The sequence below is a fragment of the Mobula birostris genome, chromosome 15, assembly GCF_030028105.1.
Source record: "Mobula birostris isolate sMobBir1 chromosome 15, sMobBir1.hap1, whole genome shotgun sequence".
NCBI lineage: Eukaryota > Metazoa > Chordata > Chondrichthyes > Myliobatiformes > Myliobatidae > Mobula > Mobula birostris.
The window spans coordinates 79,104,142-79,121,995 of NC_092384.1; the positions used below are offsets into that span (position 1 = coordinate 79,104,142).

The following is a 17,854-nucleotide window of genomic DNA, read 5'->3' on the forward strand; positions in this document are numbered from 1 at the left end:
AAATTTCCCCTTTAGTCCACTGTAATACAATACATATGACTCTTGCTTCTCCTTCTCAAATTTCAGGATGAACTTGATCATATTATGATCATTTTCCCCTAAGGGCTCTTTTACCATAAGCTCTCTGATCAATTCTGGTTCATTGCACAACACTCTATCCAGAATAGCTGATCTCCTAATGGGCTCAACCACAAGCTGTTCTGAAAAGCCACCTCGTAGGCACTCCAGAAAATACCCTCTTGGGATCGAGCACCAACCTGATTTTGAAGGCTTGTCATATGAAGGGTGTTTGATGGCTCCGGGCCTCTCACTGGAATTCAGGGATGACCTCATTGAACTCTCTCAAAATTTGAAAGGCCTCATTAGAGTGGATGTGGGGTGGATGTTTCCCATAGCGGGAGAGTCTAAGACCAGAGGACACAACTTCTGAATAGAGGAGCGTCCTTTTAAAGCTGAGATGAGGAGGAATTTCTTTAACCAGAGAGTGGTGAATCAGTGGAATTCTTTGCCACAGGTGGCTGTGGAGGCCAAATCATTGGGTATATTTAAGACAGAGGTTGATAGATTCCTCATTAGTCAAGGCATGAAGGGATTTGGGGAGAAGGTAGGAGACTGAGGCTGAGAGGGAAAAGTGATCAGTCATGACAAAATGGTGTAGCAGAATCAATGGGCCAAATGGCCTGTCTGCTCCTATATTTTATAGTCCTTTGGTTTTATTTTAATGATCATCCGCCCAAAATCCATAAGATACACCCAAAAGTATTCGGGAAGCAAAATCTTTGTTATCCAGTGTTATTATTTATTTACTTGTTTGTTTATTGTTGTTGTCTTTTGCACACTGGTTAGTTGTCAGTCTTTGTGTGTAGTTTTTCATTGATTCTATCGTGTTTCTTTGTATCTATTGTGAATGCCTGCAAGAAAATGAATCTCAAGGTAGTATATGGAGACATATTCAGAGTTTGATAAAAAATTTACTGTGAACTTTAAACTTTGACAAGCATTTCACTGTACCTCAGTGTATCTGACAATTATAATCCAATATCAATTCCACTGCTCTGAAAAAATTAGAAGACAATCAGATGTGAAGTCACAGGAAATGGAACTTTAGAAACTGCGATGTGTCATTAATCTAAGCTGCCTCTGGTGCTTTCAAACTGCTGGCTAGAGGGATTTAAGACCTAAACTGCATGCCCTGACCAAAAGTTAACCCCAAGCCAGCTGAGTGGGGGTGTTTAAATTCTTCATCTAACCTAGAATCTCCTTTACGAGGTCTATCAGCATTTTGAGCACAAACCGACAGCTTCTGCCCTAGAGATATCATTTTGCATCCGTCTCTGTGCAATTTATTTTTAGATATGAACTTTGAATTTATTTCACTTCCTGGGGAGATTGAGACGAGAGAGGCTCCATCTCTCCCCACTCTTAACCAATTTTTACAGGAGCACCACCAGGAGGATCCTGACCAGCTACATCACCGCCTGGTACGGGAATTGCGAGGAATCTGACTTGCAAGTCCCTACAAGGGATTGCGAGGACTGCTGAGAGGCTCATTGCAGATTCTCTTTCACCTATCAAAGATACATACGCAGGGCCCTTAGCATTGTCAGTGATCCCTCCCATCCGTCCAATGATCTCTTTGGCCCCGTACCACCAGGCAGGAGGTACCATAGCATTAGGACAAGGACTGTTAGGATGGGAAACAGCTTCTTCCCCCAGGTCATAAGACTACCGCACTCCCTGCCACCAACCAGGCCTCATCACGTGAAGCGCCAGTCGCGTTATACTGTTTAACCTGTTATAAATGCACCTTACATTTTGTTAATTTACTAGTGGTACTATTACTTTATGTGTTGTGTGAGAGTTATATACTGTGTTGTGCATCTTGGTCCAGAGGGACATTCTTTCATTTGGCGGTATACATGTGCCATGTGAACTTGAAAGATACTGTATATAGCAATGTTACCGACAAAAACTTTTTCCACGACTTTAGGGCACTGGTGTAGCCGATTTTTTTGTTTGCAAACCTCATATTTAATTTGGTTTCACAAAACCGTTTGCAAAAAAAAAATGGAAATCATAAAATTTATGATTGCTGGCAAAGATCCCAGTGCAAAGCAATTAATGAAGTTTGCAAAGTTGTTAGTAACTCATTTGCGAGGTATTACTGAATTGCAGCGCATTTTCCGAAGGTTTCTGCAGAGCTCTTGCACCGATGAAATCCGGTCGAATTTTGACAAGTCAGTGGTGTGCCTGATTGCACCCAGTCCGCTTTTTTTTTAATTTCCTGTTTGCTGATACTTGTTCTTGCTCCAATCGTCCCATTGTCTCAAATCCTTAGATTGGACGATCCCTAGTCTCCGCACACTATTTCCGGTCTCCCGCTGCAGACCCACTTGTATATTTTTTTAAAGTGCCTCCGTTTCCCCAATTTCCCGCACTTAAGTTTCTTTCGCTCTCCTTCACCTCCCCCACCCTCCCTCCTTCTTTGCCTTTCCCCGATCTACCCGCATTCAGCGCCGCAATGAGTGACCGCGATTCGCCGGAGCCTCCGTCCCCGTCCCGGCCGGGACTGGGTGACTTGATCGCGGACAAAAGTTTCCTGACCTCTCGGAAGGGGCTGCTGTTGGCCGCTGAGGTGGTGAGTGATTGTAATCGCTGAAAGAAACGCCTATCTGCATTTTTGTCCCTTTTTTACAATCGGCTCCATGGCAATTTTCTCTGTAATTAAGGAGTTACGTTATCGCTCATTAATCCTTCACCCACCGTGTCAAAAGAAACAGCCGCTGTTTATGGGGAGAGTTCCTGTTTCCTTTGGAAACGATACAAGCAATGTGTTGGTAGTACTTGGGGAATCTACAGTGAGACAGAGTCACGGAACACTATAGCACTGGGACTGGCCGTTCGGCCCATCCAATCCGTGCCTAAATATTAATCTGCCTAGTCCCATCTCCCTGCACTGGGGCCCCTCATCCATGTACGTTCCAAACTTCTCTTAAATGTCGAAATTTAACTGAAATCCACTTCTGCTGTTTGCTGGTTCCACATTGTCACCACCTTCTGAGTGACGAAGTTCCCCCTCAAGGTTCCCCTTAAACACTTCACCTTTCACCCTTAACCCATGACCTCTGGTAGTCCCAGCCAACCTCAGTGGAAAGAGCCATGCTTGCATTTTTCAAGCATCTGTGGGAGGAGAGGATGTGTTGATGTTTCGTGTTGAAGCCTGGCAGGGAAGCCATTCGTAGTTGGACGGACAGCTGTGCCTATGACGGCTGTGGCCTGGGGGATCAGCAAGACCTCGCGTTGTGAGTGTTCATCCTGTTGCTCCAGGTACTGTCCTTCATCATCTTCGTGTGCTACCTGGCATCGTCCGTGGTCTCCCTGATGACGGCTCCGCTGATCGAGTTCCTGCTGGCTATCTGCGCCTACTACGTGTATGTGACAAAGTTCATCGAGCGGTTCAGGGGCTTCCACTGTCCCCTGATGGTGAGTATCTTGGTGGGCATTGGAAATTGGTGTATTATTGTCATATCCAGAGCCCTTTCTCCTATGGTCCACTCTCCTCTCCCATCAGATTCCTTCTTCTCCAGCCCTTTACCTTTCCACCCATCACCTCCCAGCTTCCGCCTCCCCCCCACCCACTTGGCTTCACCTATCATCTTCTAGCTTGTTCTCCTTCCTCTCCCCGCCTTCTTATTCTGGCATCCTCCCCCTTCCTTTCCAGTCCTGATGAAGGGTGTCGGCCCAAAGCGTCGACTGTTATTCCTCTCCAGAGATGCTGCCTGACCTGCGGAGTTCCTCTGGCATTTTGTGTGTGTTGCTCTGGATTTCCAGCATCCGTAACATTTCTTGTGCATGTGAAAAACATGTCTTGCATATTGTTCCTATATATGAAATCATTACGCAGTGCATTGGGCATAAGGAAAAACTATAACAACACAGAATAAAACTACTGAAAAAGTACAGTGCTGTACTGTTCTATGTCATCTGCCTTCCACCTGCACCCTTTCTTGTCAGTTCATTACAGAGTCCGTTCAGGTAGAACAAGGTAAAACGAGCGGAAAGCAGAATGAAGTGTTACAGTTACAGAGAGAGATTAACAATTAACTTTATTTGTCACATATACATCAGAATGTACAGTGAAATGTGTCGTTTGCGTCAACGACCAACACAGTCCAGGGAAGTGCTGGGGGCAGCCCACAAGTGTCGCCAAGTGGTGACAACATAACACGCCCACAACGTACAAGCCCTAACCCGTATGTTTTAGGAATGTGGGAGGAAACCAGAGCACCCAGAAGAAACCCACGTAATCACAGGGTGGGTTACAGACACCGGCAGGACCTGATCGTTGTCCTAACCATTATGCTACTGTGCAGATAGAGAACGAGGTTCAACGTCATAATGAGATAGATCGTGAGGTCAAGAATCCAGCTTGTCAACTGTTGGTACTGGTATTTGTACATTAACTGGGTGGGGTGGAGATATGTCTCTACCAAAGGGGGTGTAAGGCACTCCCTCCCCCCACTAGCCTGCAGGTCACCCTTGGACAACCTACTTAGCTCTCACCCCCACCCCAATCAGGGCCACATAACTCCGTGGGAGCAGGTGGTGGATGGCTGTAGGAGCAGGTGGTGCATACTGTTTTAGCGTCAGCCATTTGGGGTTCCGTTCCCTCCGCTCTCTGTCAGGAGATTGCCTGTTCTCCTCGTGAAGGCGTGTGTTCTGTACTTAATATTTCAGTAAAGGTAAAAGAATTTTTTTTCCTGGCCTCTCCCTTGTTTTGGGTGGCTGGTTTTCTCGTCTTTACGTAAGCAGTTCGCTAGCGGTAATAGAGGCACTTAGCGTGTTTTTCAAAGAGAAAAGCGAACTGATAATTAGAATGGTGGTGAAGTTGTTGTAGGCCTAACAAGGCAGAACTAAGAGTCGGTTCGCAGTATAGTTCACAGGCGGAGAGAGCGGAGTTTACCGACTTTAGCTCAAGAGGCTTCGGTGAGGAGGCACCGTTGAGTAGTGGGTAAAGCTTTTGTAGTGGCTGGATAAAAAGTCACCAAAGTACAACTAATTAACTAAAGTAGGGAGGATGCAGGTTCAGGTGATGAGCTGTAGCTGCATGCTGTGGGAGCTGGTGGACCCCATTGTGGTTCCTGGTGACCACATCTGCAACAAGTGTTGGCTGCTCGAGGAACTCAGGCTCAGTGTTGATGAGCTGGAATCTGAGCTTCAAACACTGCGGCACATCAGGGAGGGGGAGAGTTACCTGGATTCTCTGTTTCAGGAGGTAGTCACATCCATTAGATTAGCTGCCTCAAATTCGGTCTGTGGTCAGGGACAGGAGGGTGTGACTGCGAGTGAGGCGGGTAGTGGGATCCAAGAGACAGTGCTGAAGGAGCCTCAGCCTGTGAGCTTGTCCAGCAGGTCTGAGGTTCTTGCTCCCTGTGTGGATGAGGATGGGGGATGTAGGAAGGTTGAACAACCTAACTGTGGCACCGTAGTTCAGGGAGCCATTCAAGAGGGGGGAGAGAAGGGAAATGTAGTGGTAATAGGGGATAGTATAGTCAGGGGAATAGACAGAGTTCTCTGTCGTGAGGATAGAGCGTCCCTAAGGCTGTGTTCCCTGCCTGATACCTGGGTTCAGGACATCTTATTTGACCTGCAGAGGCATTTGCAGTGGGAGGGGAAAGACCCAATCGTCATGGTTCATGTGGGTACCAACGATATAGGTAGAATGAGGAAGGGAATTTGAGCAGCTAGGGACTAAATTAAAAAGCAGAACCAAAAAGGTGGTAATCTCTGGATTACTACCTGAGTCACATTCAAATTGGCATAGGGTGAAGAAGATTAGACAGTTACATGCATGGCTCAAGGACTGGTGTGGGAGAAGTGGGTTGGAATTCATGGGAAATTGGCCGCAGTGTTGGGGAAGGAGGGAGCTGTCCCAATGGGACGGGCTCCACCTGAACCGTGATGGGACCTGGATCCTGGCGAATTGCATAACTGGGATTGTGGACAGGGCTTTAAGCTAAATAGCAGGGCGAGGGTTCGACAGATTGGAGCAGTATGGGTAAAGTAAAAGAGAAAAGTGTGGATAAAGATAAAGGAAAAGCAAAAGTTAAAGAAAAGTAAGGGTAGAGAGCATAGGAGACAAAGATTACAAGATCTTAAAGACACAGTGAGTGTAAGAGCACATGATCTGAATGCTCGTCGTGATCGAAACAAGGTCAGTGAACTTGTGGAACAAAACAGTTTATTAGCCATTACAGAAATGTGTTGGAGTGGATTGGGAATTAAATATCCAAGGATATCAGGTAAAACAACAGGAGAGGCGGGAAGGTAAGGGAGGTGGGGTAGTGCTTTTAATTAAGGATGAGATCAGGGTGATAGTGAGAGACAATATAAGATCTAAGGAGCAGAATGTTGAATCCATCTGGGTCAAGATTAGGAATAGTAAAGGGAAAAATCACCAGTGGGAGTTGTCTATCGGCCACCGAATAATAACATAACAGTGGCACAGGCAATAAACAGAGAAATATCTGAGGCATGTAAGAATGGGACAGCAGTTATCGTGGGGGACTTTAACTTGCACATAGATTGGGTGAATCAAGTTGGTTGAGATAGTCTTGAGGAGGACTTCATAGAATGCATACGCGATAGCTTTCTTGAACAGCATGTTACTAGACCTGCAAGGGAATGTGCTACCTTAGATCTGGTCCTGTGCAATGAGACAGATAAAATTAGTGATCTTGTAGTTAGGGATCCTCTTGAAAAGAGTGATCACAGTATGATTGAGTTTCTCATACAAATGGTTCAATCTAAAATCAGTGCATTATGCCTAAACACAGAGACTACAATGGGATGAGGGAGGAGTTGGATAGAGTAGACTGGGAACACAGGCCATATGGTGTGATGGTTGAGGAACAGTGCAAGACTTTCAAAGAGATTTTCCACAAAAGTATATTCCAGTTAAAAGCAAGGACAGTAAGAGTGGGGAGAGCCAGCCATGGATAACTAAGGAAATAAAGGAAGGCATCAAACTAAAAGCTTGTGCATACAAAGTCACCAATAGTAGTGGAAAACTGAAACATTGGGAAAACTTAAAAAAGAAACAAAGAATCACTAAGCAGACAATAAAGGGAAGATTGATTATGAAAATAAACTAGCACAAAAATATAAAATGGATAATAAAAGTTTTTATAATTATATAAAGCGGAGAAGGGTGGCCAAAGTGAATGTAGGTGCTTTGGAGGACGAGAAGGGGGAATTGATATTGGGTAATGGTGAAATGGCCAAGGCTTTGAATGACTATTTTGTGTTGGTCTTCGTGGTGGAGGACATGTCTAACTTGCCAAAGAGAGATGTTATGGATGTGATGGGAGGTGAGGACCTCAATACAATAGCTATCACTAAAGAGGTATTGCTGAGAAAACTTGTGGGCCCAAAGATAGACAAGTCCCCTGGTCCTGAAGGAATGCATCCCAGGGTACTGAAAGAAATGGCAGAAGTTATAGTAAAGGCTTTGGTGATAATTTAGCAAAATTCTCTGGATTCTGGGCAGGTTCCGGCAGATTGGAAGAAGGCAAATTTCACGCCACTGTTCAAAAAAGGATGTAGGCAAAAGGCAGGTAACTATAGGCCAGTTAGTTTAACATCTGTAGTTGGGAAAATGCTTGAAGCTATCATTAAAGAAGAAATAGCGAGGCATCTGGAAAGAAATGGATCCATCAGGCGGACTCAGCATGGATTCAGCAGAGGCATGTCCTGTTTGACAAACTTACTGGAGTTCTTAGAGGATATAACAAGCACAGTGAATAGATGGACGTTATTTACTTGGATTTCTGGAAGGTGTTCGATAAGATGCCACATAAAAGACTTATCCATAAGATACGGATGCATAGAGTTGGGGATGATCTATTAGCATGGATAGAGGGTTGGGATACATGGGTGTTTCTCTGGTTGGCAATCAGTGATGAGTGGTGTGCCACAGGGTTGGTGCTGGGCCTGCAACTGGTCACAATATACATTATCGAGGGGGGTCTGAGTGTAGTGTATCAAAATTTGCTGATGATACTAAGTTGAGTAGAAAAGCAAATTGTACAGAGGATATGGAGAGTCTGCAGAGAGATATAGATAGGTTAAGTAAGTGGGCAAGGGTCTGGCAGATGGAGTACAATGTTGGTAAATGCAAGATCATCCACTTTGGAAGGAAAAATGACAGAAGATTATTACGTATTTAAATGGTAAAAAATTGCAGCATGCTGCTGTGCAGAGGGATTGGGAGTGTTGGTGCATGAATCACAAAAGGTTGGTTTGCAGGTGCGGCAGGCTATCAAAAAGGCAAATGGAATGTTGGCATTCATTGCTAGGAGGGATTGAATTTAAGAGCAGGGAGGTTATTCTGCAGCTGTACAGGGTACTGGTGAGGCTGCATATGGAGTACTGCGTGCAGTTCTGGTCTCCTTACTTGAGCAAGAATATACTGGCTTTGGAGGCGGTACAGAGGAGGTTCACCAAGTTGATTCCAGAGATGAGGGATTTAGACTATGAGGAAAGATTGAGTTGCCTGGGACTGTACTCGCTGGAATTCAGAAGAATGGGAGGAGATCTTATAGAGACATATAAAATTATGAAAGGGATAGATAAGATAGAGGCATGAAAGTTGTTTTCACTGGTAGGTGAGACTAGAACTAGAGGACATAGCCTCAAGATTTGGAGGAGTAGATTTAGGACGGAGTTGAGGAGGAACTGCTTTTCCCAGACAGTGGTGAATCTGTGGAATTCTCTGCCTGATGAAGCAGTGGAGGCTACCTCAGGAAATATATTTAAGAGAAGGTTGGATGGATTTTTGCATAGTAGGAGAATTAAGGGTTATGGGGAAAAGGCAGGTAGGTGGAGATGAGTCCATGGCCAGATCAGCCATGATCTTACTGAATAGTGGAGCAGGCTCGATGGGCCAGATGGCCTACTCCTGCTCCTATTTCTTATGTTCTTATGTAATATTGTAAATATATTGTTTGTTTAAGCATTCTTGTTCATTATGAGTTATATGTACAAATACATGAACTGCATTCATTGTCACACTACCACGTGATACGGGCATGCCTCACTTAAAGTAAGCACGAAGTTAGTCCCACATTTCGGGCTCCAGTGTCTTCCTTTGAATTAGTTTAATGTTTTGAAGATACAAAGCGTAACAGTGTGGGTTTCCTCTGGGTGCTCTGCTTTCCTCCCACAGTCCAAAGACATACCGGTTAAGGTTCTAAGTTGTGGACATGCTCTGTTGGTGTAGGAAACACGGCAACACTTGCGGTCTGCCCCCTCCCCAGCACGTTCCTGGACTGTGTTAATACAAACAACACTTTTTACTGTACGTTTTGATGCTCATATATCAAATAAAGCTAATTTCTTTAAAATCTCGCTTTTAGTTATGCATTGGAACTACAGTTCCTTTTAATACAATTTATTTTGATCCAAACACCCCCCGACAGGATTTCATCCGCTGTATCTCTGCTGCCATCATTTACTTTGCCATCTCCATTTACGCCGTTACTAAAAGCAACTCAGCTTCAAAAGCAGCTGGGGTGAGTAATGTTACACAGTCATTACACAAACCTATTTCACGTTCATTCAGTGTGTCAGCTCTCAGTAATGCTGGTCCTGTCCTACTCCCTGCTCCTCCCCCTCCTCCTCTCTTCACTTCTTCCCCTCATCTCCCGTGTCCATCGTTTCTTCCATCACCTCCTTCTCTTCTCCATCTCCTTCCTCCATCTCTCTTCCCTGCTCCAACATTCCCCGGCCATCTCACCTCCTCTCTCCAAAACTCTCTCACCTCCTGTCGCTATGTTGCCCTTCAATCTCCCCTTCTCTCCACCTCCCCACCTTCCTCCTCACCCTGTCCTCGCCTACCTGCCGTTTACCTCTTCATCTCCCCTCCACCCCGCCCTCCCCTTCCTACTCTCACCTTTTGCCTCCTTCCAATCTCACCTCTATCCTCTTCTTCTTATTTCCCTTCTGGCCCTTATCTCACCCCCCCCCCCCACCTTCATTCCACTCCTTGTTCTCCCCTCCTCCTTCCAAACTCCATCTCCCACTCTATATTCCCTCCTCCCCAATCTACTCCATCTCCCACTCTATATTCTCTCCTCCCCATCTCCCCAATCTCCCTCCTCCATCTGCCACTCTATATTCCCTCCTCCTGTATCTCCCCAATCTCCCTCCTCCATCTCCCACTCTATATTCCCTCCTCCCCTATCTCCCCAATCTCCCTCCTCCATCTCCCACTCTATATTCCCTCCTCCCCTATCTCCCCAATCTCCCTCCTCCATCTCCCACTCTATATTCCCTCCTCCCGTATCTCCCCAATCTCCCTCCTCCATCTCCCACTCTATATTCTCTCCTCCCCTATCTCCCCAATCTCCCTCCTCCATCTCCCACTCTATATTCCCTCCTCCCATATCTCCCCAATCTCCCTCCTCCATCTCCCACTCTATATTCCCTCCTCCCCTATCTCCCCAATCTCCTTCCTCCATCTCCCACTCTATATTCCCTCCTCCCGTATCTCCCCAATCTCCCTCCTCCATCTCCCACTCTATATTCCCTCCTCCTGTATCTCCCCAATCTCCCTCCTCCATCTCCCACTCTATATTCCCTCCTCCTCTATCTCCCCAATCTCCCTCCTCCATCTCCCACTCTATATTCCCTCCTCCCCTATCTCCCCAATCTCCATCTCCCACTCTATATTCCCTCCTCCCGTATCTCCCCAATCTCCCTCCTCCATCTCCCACTCTATATTCCCTCCTCCTGTATCTCCCCAATCTCCCTCCTCCATCTCCCACTCTATATTCCCTCCTCCCCTATCTCCCCAATCTCCCTCCTCCATCTCCCACTCTATATTCCCTCCTCCCCTATCTCCCCAATCTCCATCTCCCACTCTATATTCCCTCCTCCTCTATCTCCCCAATCTCCCTCCTCCATCTCCCACTCTATATTCCCTCCTCCTGTATCTCCCCAATCTCCCTCCTCCATCTCCCACTCTATATTCCCTCCTCCCCTATCTCCCCAATCTCCCTCCTCCATCTCCCACTCTATATTCCCTCCTCCCCTATCTCCCCGATCTCCCTCCTCCATCTCCCACTCTATATTCCCTCCTCCCGTATCTCCTCAATCTTCCTCCTCCATCTCCCACTCTATATTCCCTCCTCCTGTATCTCCTCAATCTCCCACCTCCATCTCCCACTCTATATTCCCTCCTCACCTATCTCCCCAATCTCCCTCCTCCATCTCCCACTCTATATTCCCTCCTCCCCTATCTCCCCAATCTCCCTCCTCCATCTCCCACTCTATATTCCCTCCTCCCGTATCTCCCTAATCTCCCTCCTCCATCTCCCACTTTATATTCCCTCCTCCCGTATCTCCCCAATCTCCCTCCTCCATCTCCCACTCTATATTTCCTCCTCCCCTATCTCCCCAATCTCCCTCCTCCATCTCCCACTCTATATTCCCTCCTCTCGTATCTCCCCAATCTCCCTCCTCCATCTCCCACTCTATATTCCCTCCTCCCCTATCTCCCCAATCTCCCTCCTCCCCCACTCTATATTCCCTCCTCCCGTATCTCCCCAATCTCCCTCCTCCATCTCCCACTCTATATTCCCTCCTCCCCTATCTCCCCAATCTCCCTCCTCCATCTCCCACTCTATATTCCCTCCTCTCGTATCTCCCCAATCTCCCTCCTCCATCTCCCACTCTATATTCCCTCCTCCTGTATCTCCCCAATCTCCTTTCTCCATCTCCCACTCTATATTCCCTCCTCCTCTATCTCCCCAATCTCCGTCCTCCATCTCCCACTCTATATTCCCTCCTCCCCTATCTCCCCATCTCCCTCCTCCATCTCCCACTCTATATTCCCTCTTCCCCTATCTCCCCAATCTCCCACCTCCATCTCCCACTCTATATTCCCTCCTCCCCTATCTCCCCAATCTCCCTCCTCCCCCACTCTATATTCCCTCCTCCTGTATCTCCCCAATCTCCCTCCTCCATCTCCCACTCTATATTCCCTCCTCCTGTATCTCCCCAATCTCCCTCTCCATCTCCCACTCTATATTCCCTCCTCCCCTATCTCCCCAATCTCCCTCCTCCATCTCCCACTCTATATTCCCTCCTCCCCTATCTCCCCATCTCCCTCCTCCATCTCCCACTCTATATTCCCTCTTCCCCTACCTCCCCAATCTCCCTCCTCCATCTCCCACTCTATATTCCCTCCTCCCCTATCTCCCCAATCTCCCTCCTCCCCCACTCTATATTCCCTCCTCCTGTATCTCCCCAATCTCCCTCCTCCATCTCCCACTCTATATTCCCTCCTCCCCTATCTCCCTTCTCCCTTATCTCCCCAATCTCCCTCCTCCATCTCCCACTCTATATTCCCTCCTCCCGTATCTCCCCAATCTCCCTCCTCCATCTCCCACTCTATATTCCCTCCTCCCCTATCTCCCCAATCTCCCTCCTCCCCCACTCTATATTCCCTCCTCCTGTATCTCCCCAATCTCCCTCCTCCATCTCCCACTCTATATTCCCTCCTCCTGTATCTCCCCAATCTCCCTCTCCATCTCCCACTCTATATTCCCTCCTCCCCTATCTCCCCAATCTCCCTCCTCCATCTCCCACTCTATATTCCCTCCTCCCCTATCTCCCCATCTCCCTCCTCCATCTCCCACTCTATATTCCCTCTTCTCCTACCTCCCCAATCTCCCTCCTCCATCTCCCACTCTATATTCCCTCCTCCCCTATCTCCCCAATCTCCCTCCTCCCCCACTCTATATTCCCTCCTCCTGTATCTCCCCAATCTCCCTCCTCCATCTCCCACTCTATATTCCCTCCTCCCCTATCTCCCTTCTCCCTTATCTCCCCAATCTCCCTCCTCCATCTCCCACTCTATATTCCCTCCTCCCGTATCTCCCCAATCTCCCTCCTCCATCTCCCACTCTATATTCCCTCCTCCCCTATCTCCCCAATCTCCCTCCTCCATCTCCCACTTTATATTCCCTCCTCCTGTATCTCCCCAATCTCCCTCCTCCATCTCCCACTCTATATTCCCTCCTCCCGTATCTCCCCAATCTCCCTCCTCCATCTCCCACTCTATATTCCCTCCTCCTGTATCTCCCCAATCTCCCTCCTCCATCTCCCACTCTATATTCCCTCCTCCCGTATCTCCCCAATCTCCCTCCTCCATCTCCCACTCTATATTCCCTCCTCCTGTATCTCCCCAATCTCCCTCCTCCATCTCCCACTCTATATTCCCTCCTCCCCTATCTCCCCAATCTCCCTCCTCCATCTCCCACTCTATATTCCCTCCTCCTGTATCTCCCCAATCTCCCTCCTCCATCTCCCACTCTATATTCCCTCCTCCTGTATCTCCCCAATCTCCCTCCTCCATCCCCCACTCTATATTCCCTCCTCCCTTATCTCCCCAATCTCCTTCCTCCATCTCCCACTCTATATTCCCTCCTCCTGTATCTCCCCAATCTCCCTGCTGTTCTCCTACTCCACTCCAAATACCCACCTCCGTATCTCCCTCCTCTCCTACCCCCACTTCATATACCCTCCTACCGTATCACCCTCTCCCCTCCTACCCCCCCTTGCTTCTCCAACTTACTTTCCACTACCACCTGCCTATTGCTACCCTCACATTTACCTCTTCCTGCCCCTACCACCTTCTTCCAATGGCCTTCCTTCCCAACCCTCCCCTACTCCCCACTGCACTCTCCTCCCCAGATCTTCGGCTTCATCGCAACTGTCGTCTTCGCCTTTGACTTCTACGGCACCTTCAACCAACTGATTGTCTTCCTGAACCCTCAGGATCTCCCCACTCACACCGCCACCATCAGGAAGGCCGCAGGTGAGGATGAGAGCACTGTCGCCATGACGATAACGTAACGACAACCTGTATTCAAGTTCTGCTTGTCATCCAGCAGAAGCTCCCTGGAAGCTTCACAGCTACAGTACTGTGTAAAGGTCTTAAAGGCGTGCGTTAGTCTTGTGAGATGATGGATCTGTGCCTGGAAAGTCTTTACTCTCCAGGGAGCAGGCCTGGGCAAGGTTGTATGAAAGACCGGCAGTTGCCCATGCTGCAAGTCTCCCCTCTCCGTGACACCGATGTTGTCCAAGGGAAGGGCAAGGGCCGATACAGCTTGGCACCGGTGTCGTCGCAGAGCAATGTGTGATTAAGTGCCTTGCTCAAGGACACAACACGCTGCCTCGGCTGGGGCTCGAACTCACGACCTTCAGATCGCTAGTCCAATGCCTTAGCCACTTGGCCACATGCCCACTGTAAAAGTCTTAAGCACATACATATAGCCAGGGTGCCTAAGGCTTTTGCACAGTACTGTATTTGTCAATGTGGAGCAGAGAGCACATTTGTATATCTGGCGGGAGCAAAGGATGGTGGGAATGGCGAGGGTGGAGTGCCGCAGGCGGGGTGTGGGACAGGTGGTAGAAAAGGAGTGTCGGCCGGGCGGTATGGGTGCAGACACCCCCAGCCCTGAGACACCAGGCAAGATCATTTGATTCCAAACAATTGGTTTATTGATCATTCCAGAATGTCTGGTACTTCCTGCTCCCTCACCTCTCCCCTCTTTTTTCAACCACGATCCCCTCTCCCTCCCCCTTCCCACTCTCAGTCCCCAATAGAGACCCGTATCAGAATCAGGTTTATCATCACTCACATCTGTCAAGGTTTTTTTTGCGGCAGCAGTATAGTGCAATACATTAAATTACTACAGTACGGTGTAAAAGTCTTCAGCAATTGAGCTATTAATGTGTGCCAATGACTTTTGCACAGTAGTGTCCTGTTAAGATTTGTTTGTCCCATGTACCTCGAAAGTTTGAAACACACAGTGAAATGTGTTGCTTGTGTCAATGACCAACACAGTCTGAGGATGTGCTGGGGGCAGCCTGCAAGTGTGAATCAAATCCTTAGTTAATCCCGCCATCAAGGGCGTAGGTGCAGAAAGGAGCTGGAAAAGGGCCAGTAACGTCAGGAAGGATCCCACCCACCCTGCTCATGGACTGTTTGTCCCACTCCCATCAGGAAGGAGGCTACGTAGCATCAGCTCCACCAGACTTAAAAACAGTTACTTTCTCCAAGCAGTAAGTCTGAGCAAGACCTCCACACCCCCATTACCACTACTTTATCATTTCCTGTCAGTCACCTTACGTACAGCCTAGTGTCACTTTATGGACACACAATCAATCTATGTATATAAGTTATTTTATGTATTTATATTTATTGTGTTTTATTATCATTGTGTTCTTTATTTTGTGTTTTTCTGTGCTGCATCAGATCCGGAGTAACAATTATTGTGTTCTCCTTTACACTTGTGTTCTGGAAATGACATTAAGCAATCTGGAATCGTGACTGTAACCCTAGCCCACAGGTGTTTGGACTGTGGGAGAAAACTGAAGCACCCTGAGGATATGCATATGGTCACAGAGAGAACGTTCAAACTCCGTACAGCCGACGGCGGCAATCAAACCCCAAGCACTGGCGCTAATCCATGCCAGTTAAATATTCGACCCATAGGCAGAGGTTAAGCACCTCACTAGAGCAGTGTGTAACGGCAGAGAGCTGAGTGCATAACAACGGTGGTGCAGCGAGGGCGGCTCACTGGCACAGTGGGTAGAGGCACTGCCTCACAACTTCAGGGGTCCCGGGTTCAATCCCCATCTCTGCCACTGTCTGTTTGGAGTTCTTCCATTTCCTTCCAGATACACGTGGGGTTGGTGAGTTAATTGAGGGAATAGAATCTAGGGGGAGTTTGTGGGAATATGGGGAGATAAAGACCACGGAAATAAGTGGGTGAAAGGAATGGCTCTGGGATCCAGAATATATTTGATGGACCGGTTGGCCTCCTCTGTGATGTGAAGATCTGACAGGCTGCAGAGGAATCCCACAGTGTGACCCTCCCTCAGTACCACCCCTCCCACAGTGTAACCCTCCCTCGGTACCACCCCTCCCGCAGTGTGACCCCCCCTCAGTACCACCCCTCCCACAGTGTGACTCTCCCTCGGTACCACCCCTCCCGCAGTGTGACACTCCCTCAGTACCATCCCTCCCGCAGTGTGACTCTCCCTCAGTACCACCCCTCCCGCAGTGTGACCCCCCCTCAGTACCACCCCTCCGACAGTGTGACCCTCCCTCGGTACCACCCCTCCCACTGTGTGACACTCCCTCAGTACCACCCCTCCCACGGTGTGACACTCCCTCAGTACCACCCCTCCCACGGTGTGACCCTCCCTCAGTACCACCCCTCCCACAGTGTAACCCTCCCTCGGTACCACCCCTCCCACAGTGTGACACTCCCTCAGTACCACCCCTCCCACAGTGTGACCCTCCCTCAGTACCACCCCTCCCACAGTGTAACCCTCCATCAGTACCACCCCTCCCACAGTGTGACCCTCCCTCGGTACCACCCCTCCCACTGTGTGACACTCCCTCAGTACCACCCCTCCCACGGTGTGACCCTCCCTCGGTACCACCCCTCCCACAGTGTGACCCTCCCTCAGTACCACCCCTCCCACAGTGTAACCCTCCCTCAGTACCACCCCTCCCACAGTGTGACACTCCCTCAGTACCACCCCTCCCACGGTGTGACTCTTCCTCGGTACCACACCTCCCACAGTGTGACCCTCCCTCAGTACCACCCCTCCCACAGTGTGACTCTTCCTCGGTACCACCCCTCCCACGGTGTGACCCTCCCTCGGTACCACCCCTCCCACAGTGTGACCCTCCCTCAGTACCACCCCCACAGTGTGACCCTCCCTCAGTCTGATGCTCCTTCAGTACCACCCCTCCCACAGTGTCACCCTCCCTCAGTACCTTGCTAAAAGAGTTCACCTGGAGTTTGTTCCTAGGAATCTTCACCCCCTCCCCCCCAAGGCATGGTGACTTCCTGTACAAGAAATCATTTACATCACATGACTTCTTTCTCTATTTCCTTTAGGAGACGACGTTGTCCCCTCAGACTCTGACAGCGAGTGAAGACAAGGAGCTTCCCTCCTCTTTCCCCGTCCATCGCTCACTTCTGCCAGACCAGTGTAATGTTTACAACATACAATGCTCGTGTGCCAACTCTCACACCTCCTTCCCAACTGTGAACGCGGATGGTGAGTGGTGGAGATTTACCCTGGAGATGTGGGTCATCCTCACAGGACCTGCTGCCCTGTTTCAGTCTTCTCACACCACCCTAAATTGTCTGAACTCCTGTTGCAGGGTTATGACCTGAAGCGTTGATGACTCTCTCTCCCCCTCAGATGATGCTCGACCCGCAGAGTTGCATCAGCAGATTGTCTGTTGCTCCAGATTCCAGCAACTGCAGCCCCTCATGTCTCCTCGTTCTAGATCTTTCTTGACTTCTGGTCAGTCTAGCTTTGCAAATGTGTGTGCCAGCAGGAAGCAGATCACCCCTCTGTGACCTCCGAAGAAGCACTCAATGTTAAACCAGAAACCTCAGGTCAAACGTGTCTTGTATGGAATTGCTGTGACTCTCTGCTGACCTAATGTTTCTGTGGATCGATGGAGCCACAGACAAATTGTACAATTAAAAGTATGTGTTAATTGTGAATTAACAAGCGTGTGCCTTCACATTATTGAGCAAATATTAGACAGGAATTGGTCAGGGTGATGGGAGACGTTGGAGAATGGTGGTTAACCAGAGGCGTGTAAGGGTAAAGCCAGTCAAACAGAGAAAGTGGAGGAAGTGTTTCTCGAGAGAAGGTGACTGGAGATGTAACACTCATCATCATCGTTACATGCAGTGTAATATGACATCGTCATTATGTGTGGTGTCGTATGACATCGTCATTACGTACC

At 48.5% G+C, this 17,854-nt stretch overlaps 1 protein-coding gene across 4 annotated transcripts; it reads left to right on the forward strand.

Annotated features, from left to right (window-relative positions):
- Nucleotides 1–2,292: 2,292 nt before the first annotated feature.
- cmtm3 (CKLF-like MARVEL transmembrane domain containing 3) lies at nucleotides 2,293–17,597 on the forward strand. Of its 4 annotated transcripts, XR_011889289.1 has the most exons (6): nucleotides 2,293–2,638; nucleotides 3,328–3,483; nucleotides 9,480–9,572; nucleotides 13,759–13,882; nucleotides 15,326–15,765; nucleotides 16,986–17,597. XR_011889289.1 is itself a non-coding variant. In XM_072279972.1 (5 exons), the coding sequence occupies exons 1-5, from the start codon at nucleotides 2,522–2,524 to the stop codon at nucleotides 17,021–17,023; spliced, it is 528 nt and encodes a 175-aa protein (XP_072136073.1). In that variant the 5' UTR covers nucleotides 2,293–2,521; the 3' UTR covers nucleotides 17,024–17,597. The 4 variants fall into 4 exon arrangements, 3 of the variants coding, with proteins under 3 accessions (XP_072136073.1, XP_072136074.1, XP_072136075.1); XM_072279972.1 differs by lacking the exon at nucleotides 15,326–15,765; XM_072279973.1 differs by lacking the exon at nucleotides 15,326–15,765 and having other exon boundaries at nucleotides 13,843–13,882.
- Nucleotides 17,598–17,854: the final 257 nt, after the last annotated feature.